This window comes from Dermacentor albipictus, chromosome 3 (genome assembly GCF_038994185.2).
Source record: "Dermacentor albipictus isolate Rhodes 1998 colony chromosome 3, USDA_Dalb.pri_finalv2, whole genome shotgun sequence".
In the NCBI taxonomy this organism is placed as follows: domain Eukaryota; kingdom Metazoa; phylum Arthropoda; class Arachnida; order Ixodida; family Ixodidae; genus Dermacentor; species Dermacentor albipictus.
The window spans coordinates 9,215,553-9,240,214 of NC_091823.1; the positions used below are offsets into that span (position 1 = coordinate 9,215,553).

The 24,662-nt window shown below is 46.8% G+C and overlaps 1 protein-coding gene across 1 annotated transcript; it reads left to right on the forward strand.

Annotated features, from left to right (window-relative positions):
* The first annotated feature begins 11,806 nt into the window (after positions 1-11,806).
* Positions 11,807-19,461, forward strand: LOC139057216 (V-type proton ATPase 16 kDa proteolipid subunit c-like). The gene is made up of 3 exons (XM_070535060.1): positions 11,807-11,997; positions 13,499-13,682; positions 17,236-19,461. Exons 1-3 carry the CDS (start codon positions 11,925-11,927, stop codon positions 17,441-17,443), a joined length of 465 nt encoding a protein of 154 aa, XP_070391161.1. The 5' UTR covers positions 11,807-11,924; the 3' UTR covers positions 17,444-19,461.
* Positions 19,462-24,662: the final 5,201 nt, after the last annotated feature.

Below are 24,662 nucleotides of genomic sequence, written 5' to 3' on the forward strand. Positions count from 1 at the left end.
AGAGATCACGGGCAATAACGCGCTGCAGACAAAACGTGGCACAAACATGTTCGTTGTGCGAAAAATCTGTACGTTCCATCTTTTGTCACATTGTCACGACATCAAAAATATGTGCTTAGCTATTACGCACGCAAAAGGGGTACGCAGGTAGCAACCAATTATAGAGAAAGCATTTGATTTACTGTAATTTGAGGAAAGGAATGAATCTGCTCAGCCACTCAAGGAGTGACTCTCACCATACCCAGGAGTTAAAAGGAGTGGCGTCCCTTTCCTGTAAAGAATGTACTGTACATATATACAGGGTGTTTCAGCGAGCACTTTCGAAAATTTTTTAAAGTTGCCTGTGGCAGATATGACAATTCTAGTTCATGAGCTGGTCTACTCGAAGCGGTGGGTAATACTTGCAAAAAAAATTGGGATGAATCGACTAATTAATAAAAATTCACTAATTAAGATTTTAGCTAATTACATTATGGCCCATATTGCAATATACAAATTCTAGCCGAAAAGTTCGCACGGTGGGTCGACTTGGAACGAATTTTCAAGATGAAACCAGTTTCGAGATATAAATTTCCGAACTTTGCGGAGAAATGCATTGGCGTTCCAGTTAATTTGTTAACAAAACGTCGTTTCATGCACCAACGCACACAACTGGAACGCAAATGAATTTTTCCGCAAAGTTCCGGAATTTATATCGCGAAACTGGTGTCGTCCTGAGAATTCGTTCTAAGTGGATCCGCCTTGCGATGTCCACTGCTAGAATTTGTAAATTGCAATATGGGTCATAGGATTATTATTATTATAGAAGTTAATTAGTTAATTCTTGTTAACTAGACGATTTTGCATCTCTTTTTTATTTTTATTTATTTATTTTTTTTGCAAGCAGTGTCCGCCGCTTCGAGCAGACCAGCTCATAAACTACAATTGAGCTATCTGCTACAGGCAACCTTTAAAGAATTTTGAAAGTGTTCGCTGAAACACCTTGTATATATGGTGTTCTGAGGCTTGCCAGTGTTTTTTTTTTTTTCTAGGGGCAGGGGCGGGGGGGGGACATCATCATCATCAGCAGCAACAGCAGCAGCAGCCTACTTTATGTCCACTGCAGGACGACGCCTCTCCCTGCGATCTCCGATTACTCCTGTCCTGCGCCAACCGATTCCCAACTAGCGCCCGCGAATTTCCTAATTTCATCGCCCCACCTAGTCTTCTGCCGTCCTCGACAGCGCTTCCCTTCTCTTGGCACCCATTCTGTAACCCTAATGGTCCACCGGTTATCTAACCTACGCATTACATGACCTGCCCAGCTCCATTGTTTTCTTTTAATGTCAAGAATATCGGCTATCCCCGTTCCCTCTCTGATTCAAGCCGCTCTCTTTCAGTCTCTTAACGTTGCGCCTAACATTCTTTGTTCCATCGCTCTTTGCGCAGGCCTTAACTTGTTCTCAAGTTCCTTTGTTAGCCTCCAAGTTTCTGCTCCATATGTAAGCACCGGTAAAATGCACTGATTGTACACCTTTCTTCTTAACGATAATGGTAAGTTTCCAGTCAGGGGCTGACAGTGTCTGCCGTATGCGCTCCAACCCATTTTTATTCTTTTGTAAATTTCCTTCTCATGATCAGGGTTCCCTGTGAGTAACTGACCTAGGCAAGCGTACTCCTTTACAGACTCTATAGAAGCTGACTGGCGATCCTGAACTCTTGTTCCTTTGCCCGGCTATTCATCATTATCTTCGTATTCTGCATATTGCTACGGAACAGTATTTGCGATGACGAAGAGGCGAGCAGTGTGAAGACGACGACGACGATTGGAGGCTAGCGGTGTCTTTCTCTCTTCGACTACCCGACTTTACGCCAATATTTCAAGCAGAGTTATTGGCGATCATCCTTGCTCTACGGAAACTTCCCACATCTATTCCTTCAGCCGTAATCTTAACCGACTCCTTGTCTGTTTGCTCTGCTTTATCTGTGCCCAATTCAAGTATCATTCTCAGAGAATTTCATTCATTCATTCCCCAACATTTACGCCTCATCCACCTGGTATGGTTGCCAGGGCACGTGGGGCTCACTTTAAACGAGTCAGCAGACGCACTAGCAGCGGCATCTCTTAAAGGCCCGGTACTGAGGATCCTAAAACCTTCGGCATACGTCACTTCTGCAAGATTTTAAAAATTTTCCATTCAAGAGGAACATGCCAAATCATGTGTATTGGATAACGCCGATTTTACGCACCTTAGATTTCCTTGGCACAGCGGATGGTGTGCAACAAGAAAATTTGAAGTTTCATTTACGCCTATGCGATGCCGAATACCAAGGCTTAATTTCTAGTACCATAGGTCTGGTTTGGCACCTTCTTCTAAATGTTTCTACTGCAATGAACCCGAAACTTTGGATCATTTCTTTATAGAGTGTCGTAGGTTCAACGTGCATAGAAAACGACTTCTAGAAGGTACCTTCCGCCCACTTGGATTAACCATTACGCTACCTATCATTCTGTCTCTGGGGGCGTCGCCACTAGGACACTGTAACAGGAACGTATGTGATGTCATGTATAATTTTGTAATGGAAACAAGGAGACTTCCATGCTAATTTTACTGTTTTATTTTCGACAACAAGAAACCAAAAATATTAACTTCTAATTGTAAGAAACAATAGCATGAAAATTATTGTTAACGATTAGAATTCATTTAATATCTCATTCTCGGTAGGTATTTATTCTTTTTTGACCCACTACCACCCGATTCATGGCCAATCCCCCGTAGTGGGTTGTGCTAAATCTACATGCACCAAACCAAACCAAACCAAAGCGAGCTGTTTCCTCTTGGCCAAGTGCGGTTTATTTCCTTGTAAATATGCTTGTATATAGCTTTTCGTCTGCGTACTGCTACGTAACATATCTGGTGGAGGTGGACGTTCCCTGTACCTCGTCACGGAGCTTCGCAGTGGACGGTACGTCGAGCCTTCCCTCATGGCTCGCGGCGACGACAACTCGACTCAGCTGCCTCCGACGCCTGCTGCCACTTCGACGACCTACATGCCTATACCCGCTCCCCGTGATCCTGGCGTATTCTCGGGCAAAGATGGGGAAGGCGTCGAGGACTAGATCAGCCTGTACGAACACACTCAGCCGCAATAACCGGTGGGACCCTACTATCATGCTCGCCAACGTAGTCATTTACCTCGGTGACACACCTCGTGTTTGGTTTCGGACGCACAAAGATGAGCTCACCAGTTGGGATTCGCTCAAGCAAAAGCTCCAAAACTTGTTCGGCAACCCCTACGGTCACCAACTTGCCGCGCAGAAGGCGTTATCCGGCGGTGTGCATACGTCAACAGAGCCCTACGTCAGGTACAGAGCCCTACGTCAGGCGATGCCCCTCTGATTCATCGCCGCAGAAGTTATTCACGCGGAAGTTCGCAAAATGCTTGCCAAGAACATTATTGAGCCGTCATGTAGTCCATGGGCGTCACGTGTTGTACTGGTAAAAAATAAGGATGGCTCATGGCGCTTTTGCGTGGATTATCGGCACCTTAACAGGGTTACCTAAAAGGACGTGTATCCCCTACCTCCGATTAATGACGCCCTTGACTGCCTCCACGGTGCTCGCTATTTTTCCTCTATTGACTTTCGCTCGGGCTACTGGCAGATTGCCGTGGACGATCTCGACCGCGAGAAGACTGCCTTTCTAACACCCGGCGGTCTTTATCAATTCAAAGTGATGCCGTTCGGTCTATGTAATGCTCCTGGCACTTTTGAACGCATGATGCATTCCCTTCTTCACGGTTTCAAATGGTTCGCGTGCCTGTGCTACTTGGACGACGTTATAGTATTCTCCCCAACGTTCGCTACGTACCTCGAGCGCCTCTCAGCAGTCCTGGACGTTTTTCGGTGAGCTGGTCTGCAACTCAATGCATCGAAGTGCCAATTCGGCCGTCGCCAGATTACCCTCCTTGGGCATCTCGTTGACGCGAACGGAGTGCAACCGGACCCAGGCAAGATCCATGCTGTTACGCACTTCCCTGTTCCAAAGTGCGTCAAGGATGTGCGCAGCTTCATCGGCCTTTGTTCGTACTTCCGCCATTTCGTGAAAAATTTCGCGGCCATAGCACGACCACTAACCGAGCTTTTGAAACAAGACGCCCCTTTCCAGTGGGGTGATAACGAGGCCTCTGCATTCTCGCATCTAATCGACCTTCTCCCAACGCCTCCCGTTCTGGCCCATTCCGATCCTTCTGCGCCTACCGAAGTCCGTACTGATGCCAGCGGTCAAGGAATCGGCGCAGTACTGGCACAACGCCAGCGCGGCCACGACCGTGTTACCGCTTACGCCAGCAGGCTCCTCTCACCCTCGGAGCGCAACTATTCCATCACTGAGCGTGAGCGTCTGGCCCTAGTTTGGGCGGTTGCGAAGTTCCGCCCATACTAATATGGCCGACCCTTTTCCGTTGTCACAGACCATCACGCGCTTTCCTGGTTGTGCTCACTGAAAGATCCTACAAGAAGACTTGGTCGCTGGGCCTTACGCCTCCAAGAATATTCGTATTCTGTCACCTACAAATCTGGCCGACTACACAAGGACGCTGACTGCCTGTCTCGCTACCCGGTAGACGAGCCTGACGACGCCGACAGTAGTACTGCCAACGGCATTTTCTCTGTATCTGCCTTCACTAACATCGCCGATGAGCAGTACCTAGACCTATCGCTGCGATCGCTCATCAAGCTCTACACCTACCGACGCATCCGTTCGCCGATATATGTCCTCCAGGGCGGCATTCTGTACCGAAGGAACTTCCTCCCTGACGGATCTGATCTTCTTCTTGTCGTGCCAAAACATCTACGACAGACTGTGCTCTTTGAGATGCATGACGCACCCACTGCAGGACATCTTGGGGTAACCCGCACGTACGACCGCGTCCGCCGCCGCTTCTATTGGCCTGGTCTCGCTCGCTCCGTCCGACGCTATGTTGCTGCCTGTGATCCCTGGCAGCGTCGGAAAGCACCTCAGGTGCTACCTGCCGGTCATCTCCAGCCGATCACCGTCCCTGTGGAACCGTTCTTTCATGTTGGATTAGACCTCCTCGGTCCCTTTCCCACGTCGTCCTCTGGTAACAAATGGGTAGCCGTCGCAACTGATTACGCCACCCGATACGCTATCACGCTGGCTCTCCCGACCAGTTGCGCCACTGACGTCGTGGACTTTCTCTTGCGTGACATTATCTTGCTTCATGGCGCCCCGCGACAGCTGCTTACTGACCGTGGTCGTATACTTCCTCTCGAAAGTTATCGCCGACATTGTGCGTTCCTGCTCCACTCAACACAAGCTGACTACCTCATACCATCCTCAAACCAATGGCCTGACAGATCGGTTAAACCGTACTCTTACCGATATGCTGTCCAAGTACGTTTCCAAGGGCCACCACAACAGGAACATTGCCCTTCCTTAAGTCACGTTTGCGTATAATTCTTCGCGGCACGACACCGTCGGATTTCCTCCATTTCGTCGACTGTACGGTCGCGAACCGACCTTGCCCCTTGATTCGGCACTTCCTCCTGCTGCGATCTCAACAAGCGAGTATGCGCGCGACGCCATCACCCTCGCCGACCATGCACGCCAGCTTGCCCGTGCTCGACTGACGGCCTCGCAAACCACTCAGCAGCGTCAGTACAACGCCCGCCACCACGGCGTACAGTTTTCGCCTGGTGCGCTCGTGCTCCTGTGGTCGCCTGTGTTTATTGCCTTGCCTGATTTAGGTTACATTCATTCCTAAATCAGTCAAGGCAATAAACACAGACAACTTAAGACCTATCTCGCTCACATCGTGTGTGGGCAAACTGATGGAAACGATGGTGCGCGATAGACTCTCAGAATATTTGGAACACCATAACACTTTCTCGGACACGATGTTCGGCTTTCGACCCTAGAAGTCAGCGCAGGACATCCTGCTCCAACTTAACAGAAATGTAATACAGCCTATCGAGCACCCTCATAATGACAAGTTTATCTTAGCCTTGGACTTGAAGGGTGCTTTCGATAACGTTAAACACAGCGTCATACTGAGTCACCTCAGGGAGACACACTGCGGCCGCAACACTTACAATTACATAAAAGATTTCTTGACAGATCGGGCTGCACTGATCCGTATTCAAGACACCGAACATGGACCCTATCAAATGGGCACGTGGGGCACGCCACAAGGCGCGGTGTTGTCCCCACTGCTCTTCAATTTAGCTATGCTACACCTTCCGGCACAGTTCAATGATATTGAAGGCATACGGCATGCGCTGTATGCTGATGATATCATGATCTGGGCCACCGAAGGCAACTTAGGGCACATGGAGGAGAGCCTGCAAGCAGCAGCACGGGTAGTGGATCGCTACGCGGCGCACTGCGGCCTCCAATGTGCACCAGCAAAGTCAGAATTTGTTCACTTTAGGGCTTCCCCTAAGGATAATACAAACATCCACTTATCCCTCGGCAGTGGCCCTATCCACGAGTCTAAGGCGATTAGAATTCTGGGACTCTTCGTACACCATCAGCGAAAGGTCGACACAACACTTGAAAAGCTCCGGAAGATTGGACACCAGGTGGGTCGAATCATCCGCCGGGTCTCCAATAAGAGAGGGGGGTTACGAAGCAAGGATGCGGTGCGGCTCGCTCACGCTTTCGTAACTAGCCGCATCCTGTATTCAGTACCCTACCTCCACTTGCCGAAGCACGATGAAGACAGGGTAGAGGTTATCCTCCGCAACATGATGAAAAGGGCTCTTATTCTCCCGGTATCCACTTCCAACGGACGACTTCTCGATCTCGGAATGGTCAACCAGGAGCTCAAAGAAGCTCATCTAACAAATCAATACACAAGGTTAGCCCAAACACGATCGGGCCAACTACTTCTGGCTCGACTACACATCCAACACGATTTCCACATACGAGGAAGAGTCAGAGTGCCAGAACTATTGAGACGCGCCATCCGAGTTCGACCTCTTCCAAGCAAGATGGATAGAGACGACCATATTGGACGCCGCCAAGCTAGGACTGAAGCTTTGGAGCGTCACCATGGCAACAGACATGGAGTTTACTATGTAGATGTCGCTGGGCCAAGCCACGGGGGATGGTATACAGCAGCAGTCATACATTAAGGAACACAGGTGGATGGGCTCACTTTTGTGCACCAGGTACAATACAAAGGAGGTAGCGATCGCCCTAGCTGCCTCGGACTCTAATTCTAAATATATCATTACGGATTCGCGTGGCGCGTGCCGTAATTACGAGGCTGGTTGGGTCACCCTATTGGCCGAGCGAATACTGAGAAACTGCAGAAAGGATGTCGATCCCACCCCCTGCTGTATAGTTTGGACTCCTGGCCATCAGGGCCTTCAAGGGAATGAAGCTGCTGATGCGGCAGCCCGAGCACTCACTCACCGGGCGTCCCCTTTGGCCCCTGAGGTCCTGGAACAAGAAGGCGGAATTCTCTTAACTTTCAAAGACATTTCTACCTATTATAAGGATAGCCATCGCCGGTACCCAGCCCCAGCTAAGGGACGGGGGATAGCGAACGAACGCGTTCTACTTCGCTTATACACCAACACAGTGCTGTGCCCGGCAGTAATGAAACATTTTGATCCTGCGATCACTGGCAGGTGCCAACACTGTGGTGAGGTGGCTGACACTTATCACATGGTGTGGGCCTGCCAGCGAAATTCGGCTCTCACCCCCCACCCCAACCATACCCGAGAGGGCTGGGAGGCGGGCCTGCTTAGTTGCTCAGACCTTCAGGCCCAAAAGGCCTTGATCAAGAGGGCCAGGCTGGCGGCTTCGACCAATGGGGTCCTGGACTAGGGACTCCACCTAGTATGTAGGGTTCCTGCGCGAGTCCACGCCTCTCTTTCTTAATAAATGATTTCCACCACCACCCCCTCTCGTCACGTCGGACTTTCAGAAAAGCTCCTTTCGGGATACACGGGGCCCTACCGCGTGCTGCGCCAGGTGACGCCTGTGACGTACGAAATTGCTCCTGTGAGTTCAACCTCGTCCTCTACTCTGGCATCTAGTGATGTCATGCACGTCAGTAGGCTCAAGGCCTACTACACTGCTTCTGAATCCGGGCTTTAGTCGCTCCGGGACGGCGCTTTTGCCGCCGGGGGTAGTTCTACGGAACAGTATTTGCGATGACGAAGAGGCGAGCAGTGTGAAGACGACGACGACGATTGGAGGCTAGCGCGGACTGTTGCCTCTTGGCCAAGTGCGGCGTATTTCCTTGTAATATATACTTGTATATAGATTTTCGTCTGCGTATTCCTACGTAACAATATTAATCTTCACCCCACTCTTACACTCTGTTAAGGTCCTCAATCATTTGTTGTAACTCGTCTCCTGTGTTACTGAACAGGAAGATGTCATCTGTAAACCGAAGGCTGCTGAGACATTCGCCGTTGATGCTCATTCCTAAGCGTTCCCAGTTTAATAGCTTGAATGTACTTCTTCCAAGCACGCAGTGAATAGCATGGGAGTGATTGGGTCTCTTTGTCTGACCCCTTTCTTTATACGTATACCTATAACTTCTTACTTTTCTTGTGGAGAATTGAGGTAGCTACTTAATCTCTCTAGATATTTTCTAAGATAGTTACGTAATCATCCTGTACTCCTTGATTAGGTAATGCCTCTAAGAATCTTGGTATCTCTATCGAATCAAATGTCTTTTCATAATATATGGAAGCCATATATAGAGAGGCTTATTGTATTCTGCGGATTACTCAATTACCTGGATAATGAAATGGATGTGATCCATTGTAGAGCCAGCCTGTTCCCTTGGTTGACTGAAGTCCAGTGTTTCCTTTATTCTGTTGGAAATTATCTTGGTGAATATTTTGTTTAATACTGGGAGTAAGCTAATGGGCCTATAATTTTTCAGTTCTTTAACGTCTCCCTTTTTGTGGATTAGTATAACGTTTGCATTCTTCCAGTTTTCTGGGACTCTTGCAGTCGATAGGCTCTTCATATAAAGAGCCACCAGTTTTTCAAGCATTATGTCTCCTCCATCTTTGATTAAATCGGTTGTTATTCCATCTTCTCCTGCCGCTCTTCCTCGTTTCATGTCTTGCAAGGCCCTTCTGACCTCATCTCTAGTTACAGGAGGAGTTCCTGTATCCTGTTCATTACTGTTCCTAACTGAGGTATCCTGACTCCTCTGGGTACTGTACAGGTCAGTATAGAATTCTTCCGCTGCTTTTAGTATATCTTCGAGATTGCTGATGATATTACCCTGCTTATCTTTCAGTGCATACATCTTGGTTTGTCCTATGCCAAGCTTCCTTCTCATTGATTTCATGCTGCGTCCATTTTTTACGTCTTTCTCAGTCTTTCTCACGTTATAATTTCGAATATCCCTTATTTTTTCCTTGTTGATCAGTTTTGACAGTTCCACGAATTCTATCTGATCTCTTGAGTTGGATGCTTTCATTCTTTGTCGTTTCTTTATGAGGTCCTTCGTTATTTGCGAGAGCTTACCTAATGGTTGCCTTGGTGCCTGATCTCCTACCACAATAGCTGCTTCTGAAACTAGTCTAGTTGTGGTTTCGTTCATTACCTCTGTGCCATCTTCATCCCTCTGTTTTAAGGCTGAATATTTGTTTGCAAGTACCAGCCTGAATTGGTCTGCTTTTACCCTTAATACGTCTAGGATGGCCTGTCTCCTCTTCATCAATTTTACTGTTTCTCTTTTCATAGTGAGGTGAATCCTAGGCCTCACTAAGCTATGATAACTGTACCCCTTTACCCTACCTAACATTTCTACATACTGCACTATGCTGGGATTGGTAAAAAGTATGAAATCTATTTCATTTCTTGTTTCACCATTAGGTCATTTCCAGGTCTACCTTCTGTTGCTACGCTTCCTGAAGAAGGTGTTCATTATTTGCAGCTTATTCCTTTCCGCGAATTCTACCAGCATATCTCCTCTAGCGTTCCCAGAATCGACGCCGTAGTTGCCAATTGCTTATTCACCTGTCTGTTTTTTCCCCACTTTTGCATTGAAGCCGCCCATTGCTACGTCATACTGAGTTTGCATTTTTCTCATCGCTTATTCAACGTCTTTATAAAACTGATCTACTTCATCATCATCATGACTACATGTTGGAGCTTAGGCTTGTACTACTTTTTATCTATACCTCTTTAAGTTTCATTTTAATGCTGTAGAATTCGTCATTGTTGCCCGCTATGTCATTATGGATTAAGAATCCTACTCCATATTGCTTCTTATCTGGGAGACCTCTATAACAGAGGACATGACCGTTAGTCAGCACTGTATAAACCTCACCAGTTCTTCTAACCTCACTAAGGCCAATGATATCCCAAACAATACTTGACAGTTCCTCAAAGAGTCCTGCTAAGCTAGCCTCACTCGAGAGAGTTCGGTTGTTAAAAGTTGCCAGAGTTAGTTTCCATTGGCGGCCTGTCCGGGTCCAGAGATTCTTAGCACCCTCTGCTGCGTTACAGGTCTGACCGCCGCCTTGGTTAAGTGTTTCGCAGCTGCTGGAGACTGAGGGCCATTGGTTGATCGAATGAGACATTAGGGAGGGAGTGCCCGATTACTGCACTAGGGAGGCCAATTCCTGTTCTGGTGAGGAAGTGTCTTTTGTTGAAGCTTAGTGGGTCCTCCTAATTTGGTTGTACCTGGATTAGTACAGCCCCACTGGCTCTCGGCATCGTTTGCCAGTGTTAGGCACTGAGCACGTGCTGGTGGGCGAGTTGATCATACATGATTACTACGAAGGCGCCAAATAAAACAACGGACGAAAGAAGGCGACACGGAACAACCATGTAGGTTGTCCCGTGTCGCGTTCCTTCGTCCGTTGTTTTATTTGGCGCCTTCGTTGTAATCGGTGTTACGCGCCACTTCAAGCCTGGAGGTCCGCAAACTTCGTTTAATTAACGGCTCTACACAGGTAACTAAACCGGATCTCGAAAGATATGCTTTCCTGCTCTGCGAGCGTCGGAAACAACTGCAGGAACAAGAAGGACGTCATGGTTGCCATGTTTTGAACATCAGCTACAAGGACGTGCGTTTTTCTTTTAAAATCGTAGAAAAATGTTTTGCGCGCATTACTGCTCAGTTGTTGCTCAAATTTTGTGAGAAGATTGCATACTATAACCCAAATTGTTACGCGCCAAGTTTATTGTGCAAGAAACTGTGAATTTGCCTTCGTCTGCACCCCTCGCAGCAAGTGATATTTTTAACAGAGCTACTATGTCATTGTTGGCGTCTGCAGAGCGGCAAAGCACGGCCTTCGAGATCCACTATTAATAATCGCTCGGGGGTAGAGGGGCACATACATGGGCGCAGACGAAGGCAAACTCGCAGTATTTTCTCGACATACTCCGCAAGTAACAGTGCTAAGTGTTATATTGAATGATTAGGAATCAAAATGTTGTAACGCATACAAAATCAAGATGTACCAACAGTGTGTTCCAAATCGACGACCCATAGAGTAACCGCTTCTGGGTTTAAAAAGTGGATATTTAAGGCTATACTTTTGCCGGTTGAATGCAGCGAAAGCAATTTCATGAGCCGAACACACGTTATAGAAGTCAGTAAAGTTTTGGAAACAACCTATTCGCCTAAATTGCCATACTTGTGCCCTAGATTTCGGTTCTGTTTTTGATGTCATTGTTTTTGGCAGTCCAAGTGCGACAACCATCAATTGACGTCAAGAGTGACGTCAACGCATTGCGTACATTGCCACCAATCATGGCATCGAGATATGCCTTGTTTCCGGTTCCGGCGCAAAATTTCTGTCACGTGATAAAAAGAAGAGCTATCGGCCATTATTCGGCGAGACGTAAGCTTGCAGCTGGCATTAGGTGGTGTACGATCAAGATTGGTGCCGCTAGCAAGCTCTCGCCCAAAAATTTCCCAGGGAAGCAGCAATGGCCGACAAGGAACCTCTGTACACTCCCTTCTTCGGCGTCATGGGAGCCGTTGCAGCTATGGCGTTTAGCGGTAAAGTACAACCTCCTTCCTTGCTGCTTTCGCTGCTGGTGCAGTCGATTTGTACGATCGGCCAGTGCCCCTAGGCCTAAGTCATTGGAGTAGGGGATTTTTAAGCCGGCCGGGGCCACATAATCGGAGCTTCAGTGTCCTCGGCTCTCGCTCGAGGTTAAGGTGTAGCTACTGCCACACCTAACGTGTATTTGCGTCTCCGCGGCATCTCGGTGGACCGAGAATAAATTTTCACCGTAGATTTGGACGCTTCTTTTTATACTGCTGATTTAGCGTACGACAAATATGGCCAAAGTTTAATGCCTTTTGCGGTATTCGTTCGCATCACGGCCACGCACCTTGCATACGTTCGCCTTGTTCCGCGCAAGTTGCTGAGATCGCATGTAGATGGGTCCTCTGCCTGCACACCACCGGCATATGAGCTTGTTATAGCGGCGCTGGGCTCAATGACTCCAGCACTGACTAATCGTCAAAAGGGAGGGGCATTGTAGAGTGCCCCCGTGTTTCGGCTATATTCGGGGATTTCAAGGGCGTATCGAAGAGCCTAAATTTCGATTGAGCTGATCCGATTTTTCCACCATTTTCGCCTGCTACTGCAAGAGCGGTGCCGTGCCCGGCTTGGTCTCGTGACTGCGCATGCCGAGAGTTCATGGCAGGCTGATAACGGGCCGCCGTAAAATTTTGTAACTGCTGCTTAGTAGCGGCATCGCAGGCCAGCTTATGGGGCGGAAAAAAAAATTTGATGTGGGCTGTAGAACTGCTCTCCATTCGTGGCGTTTCTGATAGCTTTTAACGGCGCGAAAGGGGGGCGTTACCTCCAAAAGTCACGCGCTCGACGCCGCGAAGGCGATTCGGGCTGGGATTTCGATTCTCCACGCCTCGGCAGCGTTTCCTGTTGGCAAAAACCAGGCAGAATGCCCATTTTGGCCTGCTCTGCACGAGGTAACACGCAGCTGTGTCGGAAACGGCCTGGAAATAGGCTGGCTGCGCTGTACCTCGCGCAAACCGAGTTCATTCAGTCACGTGAGATGCCGGCTCCGGCGGCGTTCACCTGCTGCGCGGCCTTCGGAAAGTGAATTGGCCAAAGCAATCAACCGCTTCTGTTCGCTCATTCGTAGCGTGGCGCAAAACGAGCTATAAAGGGTTTTTATAATATCGGGCAAAGCACTTATCTGCCCTGAGCCAACCGCCACTGTAATTTATTGTGCTCTTGTTCATTCGCAATGGGTTAACTTCTGAAGTTGAATGTTATTTTCCTACGTGGCGGGTGTCCTGGTCTTATGTCGCGGTACTTCGATAACTCTACAAGATTCTTCTGCGTATATAATGCTATAACTCCTACTGCATTGTACCTGCTGTTAAAAACGCGCAATAATAAGGTCGTGTAAAGTGTAAACGCAAAGTCATGCACACGCTCCTCGCCTCTTTTACGCTGATGTACAGATATTTTCGTGTAAGGCCGGCGGTTTTTCTCTAAATGATGGATTTACTTTCTTTTCAGCACTGGGAGCTGCCTATGGTACAGCCAAGTCTGGCACAGGCATTGCAGCCATGTCTGTGATGCGGCCAGAGCTCATCATGAAATCCATCATTCCAGTGGTCATGGCGGGTATAATTGCTATCTACGGCCTCGTCGTTGCTGTGCTTATCTCCAGTACCATCAAGCCAGACTACAAATTATTTTCGTGAGTGTCTTTGAGGCTATATTCATTAACGCCAAATTGGATTTATACCTGTGCCACACAAGCACAGAAAATGGTATTCAATAGTTAAGGCCATAATTTCCTTAATTACATTCCTTTAGTAGGAGCAGCCACACATCCAAATTTGACAACATTCGACCCATAATGCCAATAACAGCTTCTTCCGAAGTAATTTTAGGGTAATAACAAAAAGATAAACATGCATTGGCAAGTTTAACCTGCCTTCAAGGCTAGTGACATGTAGAAATAAGCATACAATGGTGCCGCTTGCTTTACTTTGCCGCTGTCTTTTACAATGTTGCAACCGACAAAGCACCATGACGATGAAATCCTCCTTGTATGCTTGTTGCCAACATTTAACACTACTCCTTTTGTAGTAGCATCTTCTGTTTCTTTTTTCTTTTCATTATATAAACCATCATGCGCTTTGTTTTCTGTATAGCTTAAACACCTGAAAAACTTGTTTCCAGCTAAATAGGATGTCATTTCAAATAATTTAAGTGAACTACACTGAGCAAGCTATGGCACCAAGAGTATGCAGTTCTCAGTCGAATGAGTTCTGGCGAATGCCTTCGGTGACGGACGGCATTAAGGCAAATGTCATTTGACTTGCCTGTGTGGCACCATGCAAATGACATTAAATCTTAAGGCATTAGAAATTTCATGCCATTTTCTCTGTCTGTGTGGTACCGGTATAATACCTGTGCCACAATGCCATCGGGTCAAATGTCATTAAATTTGGATGTGTGACAGCTTCGCTGAAAGAAATTTCATTCAGGAACTGAAGGCCTTTACTAAGTACCATTTTCTGTGCCCATGTGGCATGGGTATTTAGTTCAGCATAAATTGCGAGTATAATACGCAAGCTGCCCCCTCTTTATGTATATTAATTATAATGAAGACGAGCACAAGAACAAGGCCAGCCGGATCGCCAGTGCTTAGCCCGAGTGTGAGCCGTTTGGGCAACCAGCTGTTCCTGCTCTGCGTCACCTGCCTTTTCAGTTACGAACAGACGTTACCCTTGGAACTGTTCAGTACACCCATTACAACTAGTCTTGAATGCGGACCTGGACTGAAAGTCAGCTTCGTGATTTTTAAACCACATGTGAGCCACTCCCGCAAAGTAAAATGTGACGGCATTTAACTTGGCGGTATCATCCCATCGATTGTGCAAGCTCACCTGTTTGTACGTAGACAACCAGTGATTGACGTCCTGTTCATCCGTACCGCTGAAAACCGCTCGATCGCATTGCGGGACAGCGCCAGAGCAGGCAATGGGGGGGTGGCGCCGACGTCAGCTGGGGATAGTCAGGCATGACGGGAGGCAGAGTCCGAGACTGGAGTTCCAGGGTGTAGATGTTCTTGAATACCCCGCACCTCCACCAATTGTAATGGGTGTACTGAACAGTTCCGAGGGTAATGTCTGTTCGTAGCTGAGAAGGCAGGTGATGCAGAGCAGGAATAGCTGGTTGCCTGAACGGCTCACACTCGTGCTAAGCACCGGCAATCCGGCTGGCCCACTGGTTGCACAGCAGGCATGGTAGAGACGATCTGGCTGGCCTTGTTCTTGTGCTCTTCTTTCTCATTGCAATTAGTGTGTGTGTGTGTGTCAGATTTGTGGATTATCATTGCGTTAAAAGGCTGAAAAATGCAGCAGTGAGTTATTTATCTCATTGACAGGCATGATTATCATCACACATAATTATAGTCCAGGGTTGTCAAAATTTTCGAAAGTGTGACACTGATATCAGATAAAATTCCCTGAAATTCTCACTAAAACTGTCCAACAGATTTGAAATAATGTAGGAATTTTGGGTTACTCTAATATAAGCTAACAGCAAGTGAATCTCTTACCTAGACCTTTTGTTTGCTTAATGTATATGAAAGTGACGAATAAACAGTAATTTTACAAGCAGGGTGTGGTGGGCTTTTATAGCTCTAATATATTTTCGTAATAGATGACAGCTTAAATTCTGTTTACCTTCAAATTCAAAAGTTTCATATACAGCAGGATTCAACAAAATGCAAATAACCAAGTTTTCCTAGCACAAGGCACTTAATCTGTTATCCTCAATTTTATGGTTCTCGATGTTCGTGATAGAACTGAATTCTATGGAGCATATATGACCACATGATGACAATTAACTGAGCTTCATATGGGTCAAATACTGTGATTCTGCCCTTTACCTACCTGAAAGCCACCATGAAGCATTAATTGCCCCAAAAGTCGTAACAAATGGAAATGATTTGTTAAAATTTGTATTAACGAGCTCAGCAACTCGGATATCTAATAAAAACCTAGAGCGCTAAAAACACAGGACACCACACGCACCAGTCTTTACTATAATTCATTATCAACTAAAAAAACACAGGACACCACACGCGCCAGTCTTTATTATAATTCATTACCAACTAGTGTGCCTATCCATCCTTTTACGGATATCTAGGCTTTTCATACAGGGGATGTCTTATTGAATGCCTTTAGTGATGCCGCAGAGTCGCATCACTTAAACCCATGCCAATCGTTTTTGTAAAAAATAAAAATGTGAATCATCTGAATCGCGTGTGCAGAACCAGGATGTCTTGTATACGCTGATGCTTATTTTACGCGACAATGCGAGCAGATGTGCACAGCATCAATCAAGAGACATATCAGTGCGGTGGCGGTCCCGTCGCATGACCTCCTCAAGTTGCTGGTATAAATGAGCCCTTACTCTTCTTATAACAAAGTGAATCTAAATATTTCCTAGCTGATATCGGTGTGTAACAAATGATTATTGTGAATATCAGACGTAACGAGAGTACCAATTGTGTTGGATGCAACTTTGTTACGATGAGGTTCGACTGCATTGTAACTGAGTGCAAGTTGCATGAAAGGCCTGCTCTTGGACTATGTGTGCTTTTCGGGAAGTTGCTAACATCGCAGCCTGTGGAAAAGTTCCTCCACTATTTGCACAGACAGATTTCTAACATTGCAGCCTCTTGTTATTGGAGTACTGTCTTTATCATATGTAGGGCTGTAAAGAAACGTCAGTGTCACACAGCACTCAAAAGGCAGCAGTGCTATGCAGCATGCGAGGCCAAATGCACCTGTATAGGCTGTGATAAAGTAGTGGTACACTTCACTGACCATCAAAGCTGTGCATTACTGCTACGTGCTTGCACAGAGGTTGAATTGTGGGTGCCAGCTTCGGTGAGCAGTAATGCTGAGCAAGTTAGCCCCTCGTTTTTGAACTCATGCCGACTGAGCTTGTTTCATATGTTGAAATGTTTTCCTTGTATCTTTTGATGCTTATGTGCTATCATTACGTTTATGATGCATCTATAGGCTTGTTACTGCTGTTGACAGTAGTTCAAGGGAGGTTGTGGCTCCCGTCAAAGGCAGTGTTTGTTGGTCATATTGATCGTGTATCCAAAGCATTAGAAATACATAAATCTGAATGTGGAAATGTTGCCAATCGCAACCTTTTATAGTGCTGCAAGTGAATGTGTGCTGTTCCTCAACCTGTTAACGCCTCCCTTTCTTGCGTCGCAGTGCGTTCCTGCACCTGGGAGCTGGACTGAGTGTAGGGCTGAGCGGATTGGCGGCCGGCTTTGCTATTGGCATCGTTGGGGATGCCGGCGTTCGTGGTACGGCGCAGCAGCCCCGGCTGTTCGTGGGCATGATTCTGATCCTCATTTTCGCCGAAGTGCTCGGGTTGTACGGTCTCATCGTGGCTCTGATCATGTACTCCCGCGGTTGAGCACTACTTCGCGATGCCAGCCCCCGCCCACACCCCCTCTACAAACCAACACCATCGCCCCTCCCATCCCTGCCTGCCATCAAGCCTCGCTCCCCTCCAGTGCCAGCATCGTGCCCGATGTCGCATGTCTTAAAATGGTACCACACCCAGTCCCTAGAGCTCCACTTGGCTAAGCAAGAAAAGAGGTGTAGACCGTCTTTATTTCCCTCCCTCCAGTGTGACAGTTCTTGCAGCCCTGAATCCCACTGTCCGAGCATGTATGGCAGAGCCTTGTCCACCATCTGTTTTTTGCACATTGCCCTGTAATGTTTCACTGCAGGTGGCGTGCGCGTGTCGGTGTATTTATTTAAGTTTACGAAACTTTTGTTTCGTTTCATTAAGTCCTTTACAGGCACCATTTCTGATTTGAATGCTTCCTGCATGCACGTATTCGTTTTCTCGCTCGTGTCACAGTTGCTGTGCTTGCTGGTGTCGTATCTGCATTCTGAGAGCGCCTTTTTCTTTCTCCTACACCTCTCTGCTTGCACCTACTAGACGTTGAGCAAATGGATGTGCAGAGCTCACTTGTGGATCGCTGGCCAGTCATTGTCTGTTGCTCCAATGTGTGGGAACTTTGCGCTGCCAGTTTTAATTTGGCAACCATCTACTGCGTCTGGCTGTCGGGTTGCAGACATTCCAAAGAGAGCTAGCCCAATTATGCCCTGTGGATCCATTTGATGCCTCCTCCCCCCTCCCCCATTTGTTTTACTTGTTAACAAATGGTGATACTACATGTAGTTGGCTCACCCTGTTACCTGTTCAATCTTTTTAATTGTGCTGCTTTACAGAACAATCTTTTAAAGCTGGCTGCAACAAAAAATTGCCAACTGTCATGCCGTGAGCCGTCGGCATTCACTAGATGTAATAGCTGAAGCAACATGTGCTGGTCAGTGTTAGGGGGAGAAACTGTGGCATGGTTAGGCAATGCAGCATTCTGCAGCCAGCCTGCAACTTCAAACTTCCAGCCAAAAGCACTCAACCAGATGTTAGCTTACAGCAGGAAAAGGCAGTTAGTAAATTTAAGGGCATGTAAGATGTGTGTGTAGCAACACAAATTCACTAAAATGAAATGGATGGTGCACATTTACAAATGCTATCTGGAAAAATGTCCTCAAAGGGAATATAGTGCACTCTTTCCTGCCACTTATCGTGCAGTGTGCTTGAGCAAGTTGCAGGCTGTCTTTTAACTGATGGATTTGCAGAAGTGCACTTGGCTGAGTGCAGCAATCAGAAATGGCGTTAGACATGTTTTATCTGCAAGCTCTCTACAGGCGGCCCACTGGGGACCCACTGCCTTTATGCCCAGATGAGTTTTCGAGTGAAGGTTATAAAATGCAGGTTGCACTCTATGTATACGTGGCCGACATGGGGGCATCCATACCTGTTCACATGTGTAGGATTCTTTCAATATCGACTGCCACTAGATTGCAAATGTGAGGTTTTAGTAAGTTGTTGTGCGCTAGCATTGTTGGACCGAGCCTCTACTTATGTCCTACTAAACAAGCATGCGCCCTCCTGTTGTTTCTCTGCTGCCATGGGTGCTGCTGCGACAGTGCTGAAAACACAAAGTGCCAGCATGTTAACACTGGAAGAAAAAAGAAAACATGGCACTACCCACACATGCTTTTGAAATATAGATGTCTGCATTACGACTGTAACCAGTTTTTCTGTGTAAATACATTGGTAGTACTGTGATCTGGTGAGCGCATGTATGTTTAACCGAGCTGTAAACAGAAATTTTCATCTAGGTATTGTCCTGCATTAGCTACACATCTGTTGACGTGACTGTTTTGGAAGTTGATTCATTTCGTGTTTTTTTTTCTCCAAAATGTTCTCTGTTTGCAGGTGGTATGAAGTGGGTTCAATTCCCTGTAATATAGTAGTGGTGTATGTGTATGTATGTATATATGTGTCATATACATACTTTGCGGTTACTCTATTTCTTTTTCTGAAGAATAAAGCTTTTTTTTTGTTCAAAATCAAGGCAATCCTTCTTACTTTGGTTTTATGGGATGCATGCACAAGGCCACTTTCAGAAGTTGTTCTGTGCCAGATCTCTTTAACTTGCTCCACTGCCAACTCTGATTTGGACGGAAATGTGACAAGGAGGTTACGTCACTTCCGTATTCATGTATAATCTGTACAGAACATTGCGGCAGCTATGGGATGGCTACTTTGTCTGCCATGGAGGACGTGTTGTCATGAAAACAGAGTGCAAGTTGTACAGTATTTCTGGAGCCAATTTGTGACCTGTAACAACGTCTCGTATGATCCCCCGTGGAGCGTTTCTGCTCTCCCCTGGCAGATCGATTGATGAAAGCTGAGTGCTCGCTCCAGGATTTCGGTGACTGCTCCTGGTCAACCAGTAGGAAATGCCATGATATTTACCGGGAAGGCTGAGGCAATGAAGAAATTTAACTGCAGTGCCCAAATGGCACTACAGCAAAGGGCAATAGCAAATGCAGCAAGACCGGCTGCACTTCAGTCACTTGCAATAAATGCTCACAGCGATGCCTGAAGTGTCTTTCTAGTCGAGGGGCCTATGCTCAGACCTTTGGCGTCGAGGTGTTTCACACAAATACTAGTTGAAAATCGTACAGATCCCATACACCATGGGAATCGTATATGCGAAGCTTTCTGGGCTGTTTCCTTTGATCGACGATAATTAGTGGTGATGCTGATGACTAATGTTTAACCTTTTAAGCGTTGAGTGCAATACTAGTGATGGGGGTTTGTGTCAAACACTGCCTTGAGTGCACCACTGCTGTTTGCGTAGTACACAGAATGCACAGCGAGATGTGTTTCTTGTAGACGTGCACACTTATTTCTAACCTCTGAGAAGGTTAGCATCATCATTACTTCGCATGGCACATTGCATCATGGCAGACGAGTCATACTTGATTGACTTAATTGCCATCGGATAACTACTGCTAGTGGTGGACTCAGCATTAATTTTGAATCCCTGTGGTTCTTGAACGTGCACCTAAATCTAAGTACACAGGCTTTTGTATTTTGGCCTCGTCGAAATGCGGCATCCACGGTTGGGATGGAACCTGCGGGTTCAAGTAACGCCATTGCTGCAAAGCTAATGCTGCGGGCACCAAAGTGTTGATTTGATGTGTGCCCGCTTCCATAGCATTGCTGAGATGCTGCAGTGCTTTACTGCGGCCTCATACCTGCACACCCTGCGAGAGTTGTCCACTTGACAAATGTACATGGTGTTTATTTTTTAGTAGTGGCACCAACGTACCATACCGTACCTTGAACTTAAATTTATCCTGTTTGTCCACAACCGCTGTTGTGTCTAGTAAGATTTCCTTGCATTGTCACATTTTCCCCCTCCATGTGTTGGAGCTGTGAACTAACAATGACAATTTACAAATGACAATTTTACAAGAAAATTGTTACTTAAATTTGTCAAGTATTATGGCAGTTCAATTTCCAAATTGTTTTATTTATAGCAATTCTATCTTTAGATGTTCTAAAAGATCCTGCATTCCACAGAGACTATCTTTTAAATATGTGACCTTTATTTTATTTTTATTTTTCAAACAGCAATGTTAATTAAGATCAGTGAACAATAGACTGAAAGCATATTTTTTTATGAATTCAGATAGGAAAGCTGATGGTGTCCAACATTGCTCTTTAGAGAGTACAAAGTTTGTATGTGAGCTCTCAAGATCACCTTGAGGGAGCCTTACTATTTTCTCTGCATTAAAAAAAAGTCCTCAATTCATTTCATCCTTCTACTTTAATTCATCCAAGGTGTTGAAAGGAATGGATAAAGACGTATGATTGTCCACTACATCAACATTTGGTCCGAACCATAGAACTTCTTGCTGTATACTCCTCCCCACAACCTAATTTCGTCATTCTCTTCAATAATAGTGTGCCTTCCCAGTGACAAAATGACATCCTATGGATATCCCATGGGCATTCACTGCCGGAACGTGGATGTCCTAGGGTGTGTTGAATATGCCTGTCAGACTTCCTTCACATGATTGTTTGGCTGCACTCATCCTGCAGCATCCCTTGCATGTCTGCGAGGGGACATAATGGGGACGTGCTGTGTACATTTTACAGCCATATGCCATTGTCTTCTGCACATTGTTTGCTATATAATGTATATTTCAGTCGCAGCACACGCTGTGTACAGATATGAAACGGGCAGAGCGCCTACGTATCAAGAACTGCTAGATGCGTTGCGTACACACGTGTGCGGAAGGGCAGCGAACTCCTCATTCTTCTAGGCCTTCGGCCAAGTGCAAGTCCCTTATTGTAATAATTGCAATTTTCAAGGTTGCATCAGAAAATTCGTAAAGTACAATGTACACACAAGCTGCAGACATGGTAGCTTCGGAGTGTAATTTAAATATGCAGGAAAACATTCTGTTACCAGGAAACTAAAGAAGTCTCAATTGTACGCCAAGTTTTAATGCGTACGCCAAGAAAGGTCCGTATGGGATAACATTGGGACATCCGCAGTAGGATGCCTGAAACAGGTCCATGTGCGACGTCCTCGCGACATGTGGTAGGATATCTGAAACTGGTCGTCCGGCATGTCTCCTATTTGTCTCGGAAATAGTGCATGGGCATCAGGACCTGTTTCAAATGTCCCACGGACAAAGTGTTTTCGCTGGTTAGTGGTTGCACCACCTACAGCAGAAGCACATGATTCATGTCTCTCGACCCCCGCCACCCCTGAACCCCATCAAGGACATAACAAAGTTTTATCTCTCTCTCTTCTAAATGTTCCGTTTTTCTTTATTCCATAAATATACACAGTACTATTAGGCCTGTCACATCTGCCCACATATACACATATACATATACACAGTATACACAGTACTATTAAGCCTGTCACATCTGCCAAACTTGATTTGAATGGATTGTATTTTGAGCTGAAGTCAAATGTACAAAACTTGTAGTTGGATTAGACAATAGAAGCTGAAGTGTTGGGAGAAGTCTCACGATGAATGTCAATGCTAATGCAATTAGTATTGAAGAAATATAGCGACCAAGGAGGACAAAGAAATATTACAGAACAGCTAGATCCGTGTATATCAATCTATGTCACTGGTTTTAGGATGAAGCCGGAGTATCTTGTCAAATTTTATGGTTGATCATATATTATCAGCCCTCAGCCAAAGTTAGTACTTTAGCCAGAAATGACAAGCTTTTATTTCCCAGTGAGCCTTTCATTTATGTTAACACAGCAAAATTTGTGCTTGAGCTGTGAGCAGACTGCAGTTGTCAAGGCGCTCTTTTGAGAGGCAAATGGTGGGCAAACCCTGGCTTCACCTCTGCTGGTAAGAACCTACCTGGAGGGACAAATTGCGGCACATCGCGTTTCCACCACCAAAACTCGTATATTAGGCGTATATGCGGCAGGGTGCCTAGATAAATATTCCCACTGAACACGCTGCGCAATATAGCGCCGCCGCCGCTAAGTCCGCGCGCGGCGCCAGTGTAATCAGCACGGTAATCAGGCAAGATTGATGGGTTCGATTCCGCACAGCACCGAAATTCAAGTTGTGTGCGTCGTCAACTCGAGTTGGCGTCAAAGAGGTTCTCTGAAGGGCGGCACAGACCCAATGACCCAAGTTGTATCACCCGAACCAGTTTGCGAGGTTCGCACACTCCCATTCGTTTTTTTCAGCGGTGCAGCAATGGCGCCCTCTGAACCGCGCCGTTCCTGGACATAAGCGGTGCATATGACAACGTGAACAGGGAACTCCTGTGGAACATAATAAAAGAAGAAGGTATCGGTCATGATGTAATTTATTTTCTACAGGAAATATATCGACAAAGTAATGTTGAAATAACATGGGAAGGAATTAAAGAGTACGACAACTGTCGAGGTACACAAAGGATTAACAAGGTTGTCTGCTATATCACCGTTGCTGTTCATGCTTTAATATGATAAGTATGGAAAGAAGGCTACAAGGAAGCAATCTAGGGTACAATCTGTCGTACAGATAAGGCGGAAAGGTTTTTGAGCAACAACTGCCGGGTTTAATGTATGCGGACGATATTGTCCTGTTAGCAGATAGCCAGGAAGATCTGCAAACTTTGGTTAATTAATGTGGAGCAACGCCTCCTATAGCTATATGCCTGGAACGTCGCTCTCTTTTCCATAGGGAGCTCTCTGCCGAGTTTTGCGACCATGCGCCGCAGGACGGCGCGCGCCACCGTACCGGTCCCCATGGCAACCACTGCCGCCGCCGCCGAAAGCTCACGACGCGCCAGCCACTTGGCTGCCGACGTCGCTCCCGGCTGGCTCCCGGTAGCCGTGCCACCGGCGTGTTTACAACATAGAGTTACTATACTGACTCTAGAGGACAAGCTACCCGTAGGGCCCATGCATTAAAATCGGGAACCTCAAGAGCGCCGCCATGTTGCTACGCGCCGAGGTTGCCAGCTCCTGAGACGCTTGCTAGACTTGGTGACAGTAGTCAGTTTTAATCCGGCAACAGTAGCAGCGTAGCAGCATGGCGTCTCGCTTGTAGTGTTGTGATGTGTGCGTGCAGCCGTGTGTTTGGGCTTCATAAGTCGGTTCTTTATTCTATGTTGCGGGATGGTGTGGGTGTGGTCCATGTTGGCCGTAGAGCTGGCAGTTATGCAACCGAGGGATGATCCTGTTCAAGCTTCTGGCGGTATGCGGTTTTCAGCGGTCACGCCTGTTGCAGGAGTGTCACTCGACGACGTTACGAGCTCGAAGCTGTGGTCAGATTCCTCGTTGGCGTTCCGTAATTGTCTTCGCACGGGCGCGGTATGTTGCAAAAGCCGCTTTCGCGATCTATCGTCGTGACGATAGATCGGGTTTTTTATTATTATAAGTAATGATCCAGCTGTAGGGCACATGTAACCGACAAACGGAAGTCTCAGGAGAGCACCTGAGATGGTAGTAGAGCAGGCGGCGCAGGAACTCCAGGGCACCCGAGGGACAGTGGGGGGATCAAAGCTCGAAGCAGAACGGTACGTAGGTTGGGGCCGCCGAGGCAGGTGTGTGCCAGGGAGTGTTCGCACGGACAGCTCCCCTGGCACGCGCAGCCGTGCCTCGCAAGGTCGAGATACTTTAAAGGCACCTGCGCCCATGGTCTTTCTTTTGCCTCGGCGCAGTGAGCACGATTAACGAGAATAATGTGGAGGGCATCCGGTGCAGTCGCGAATGCATCAT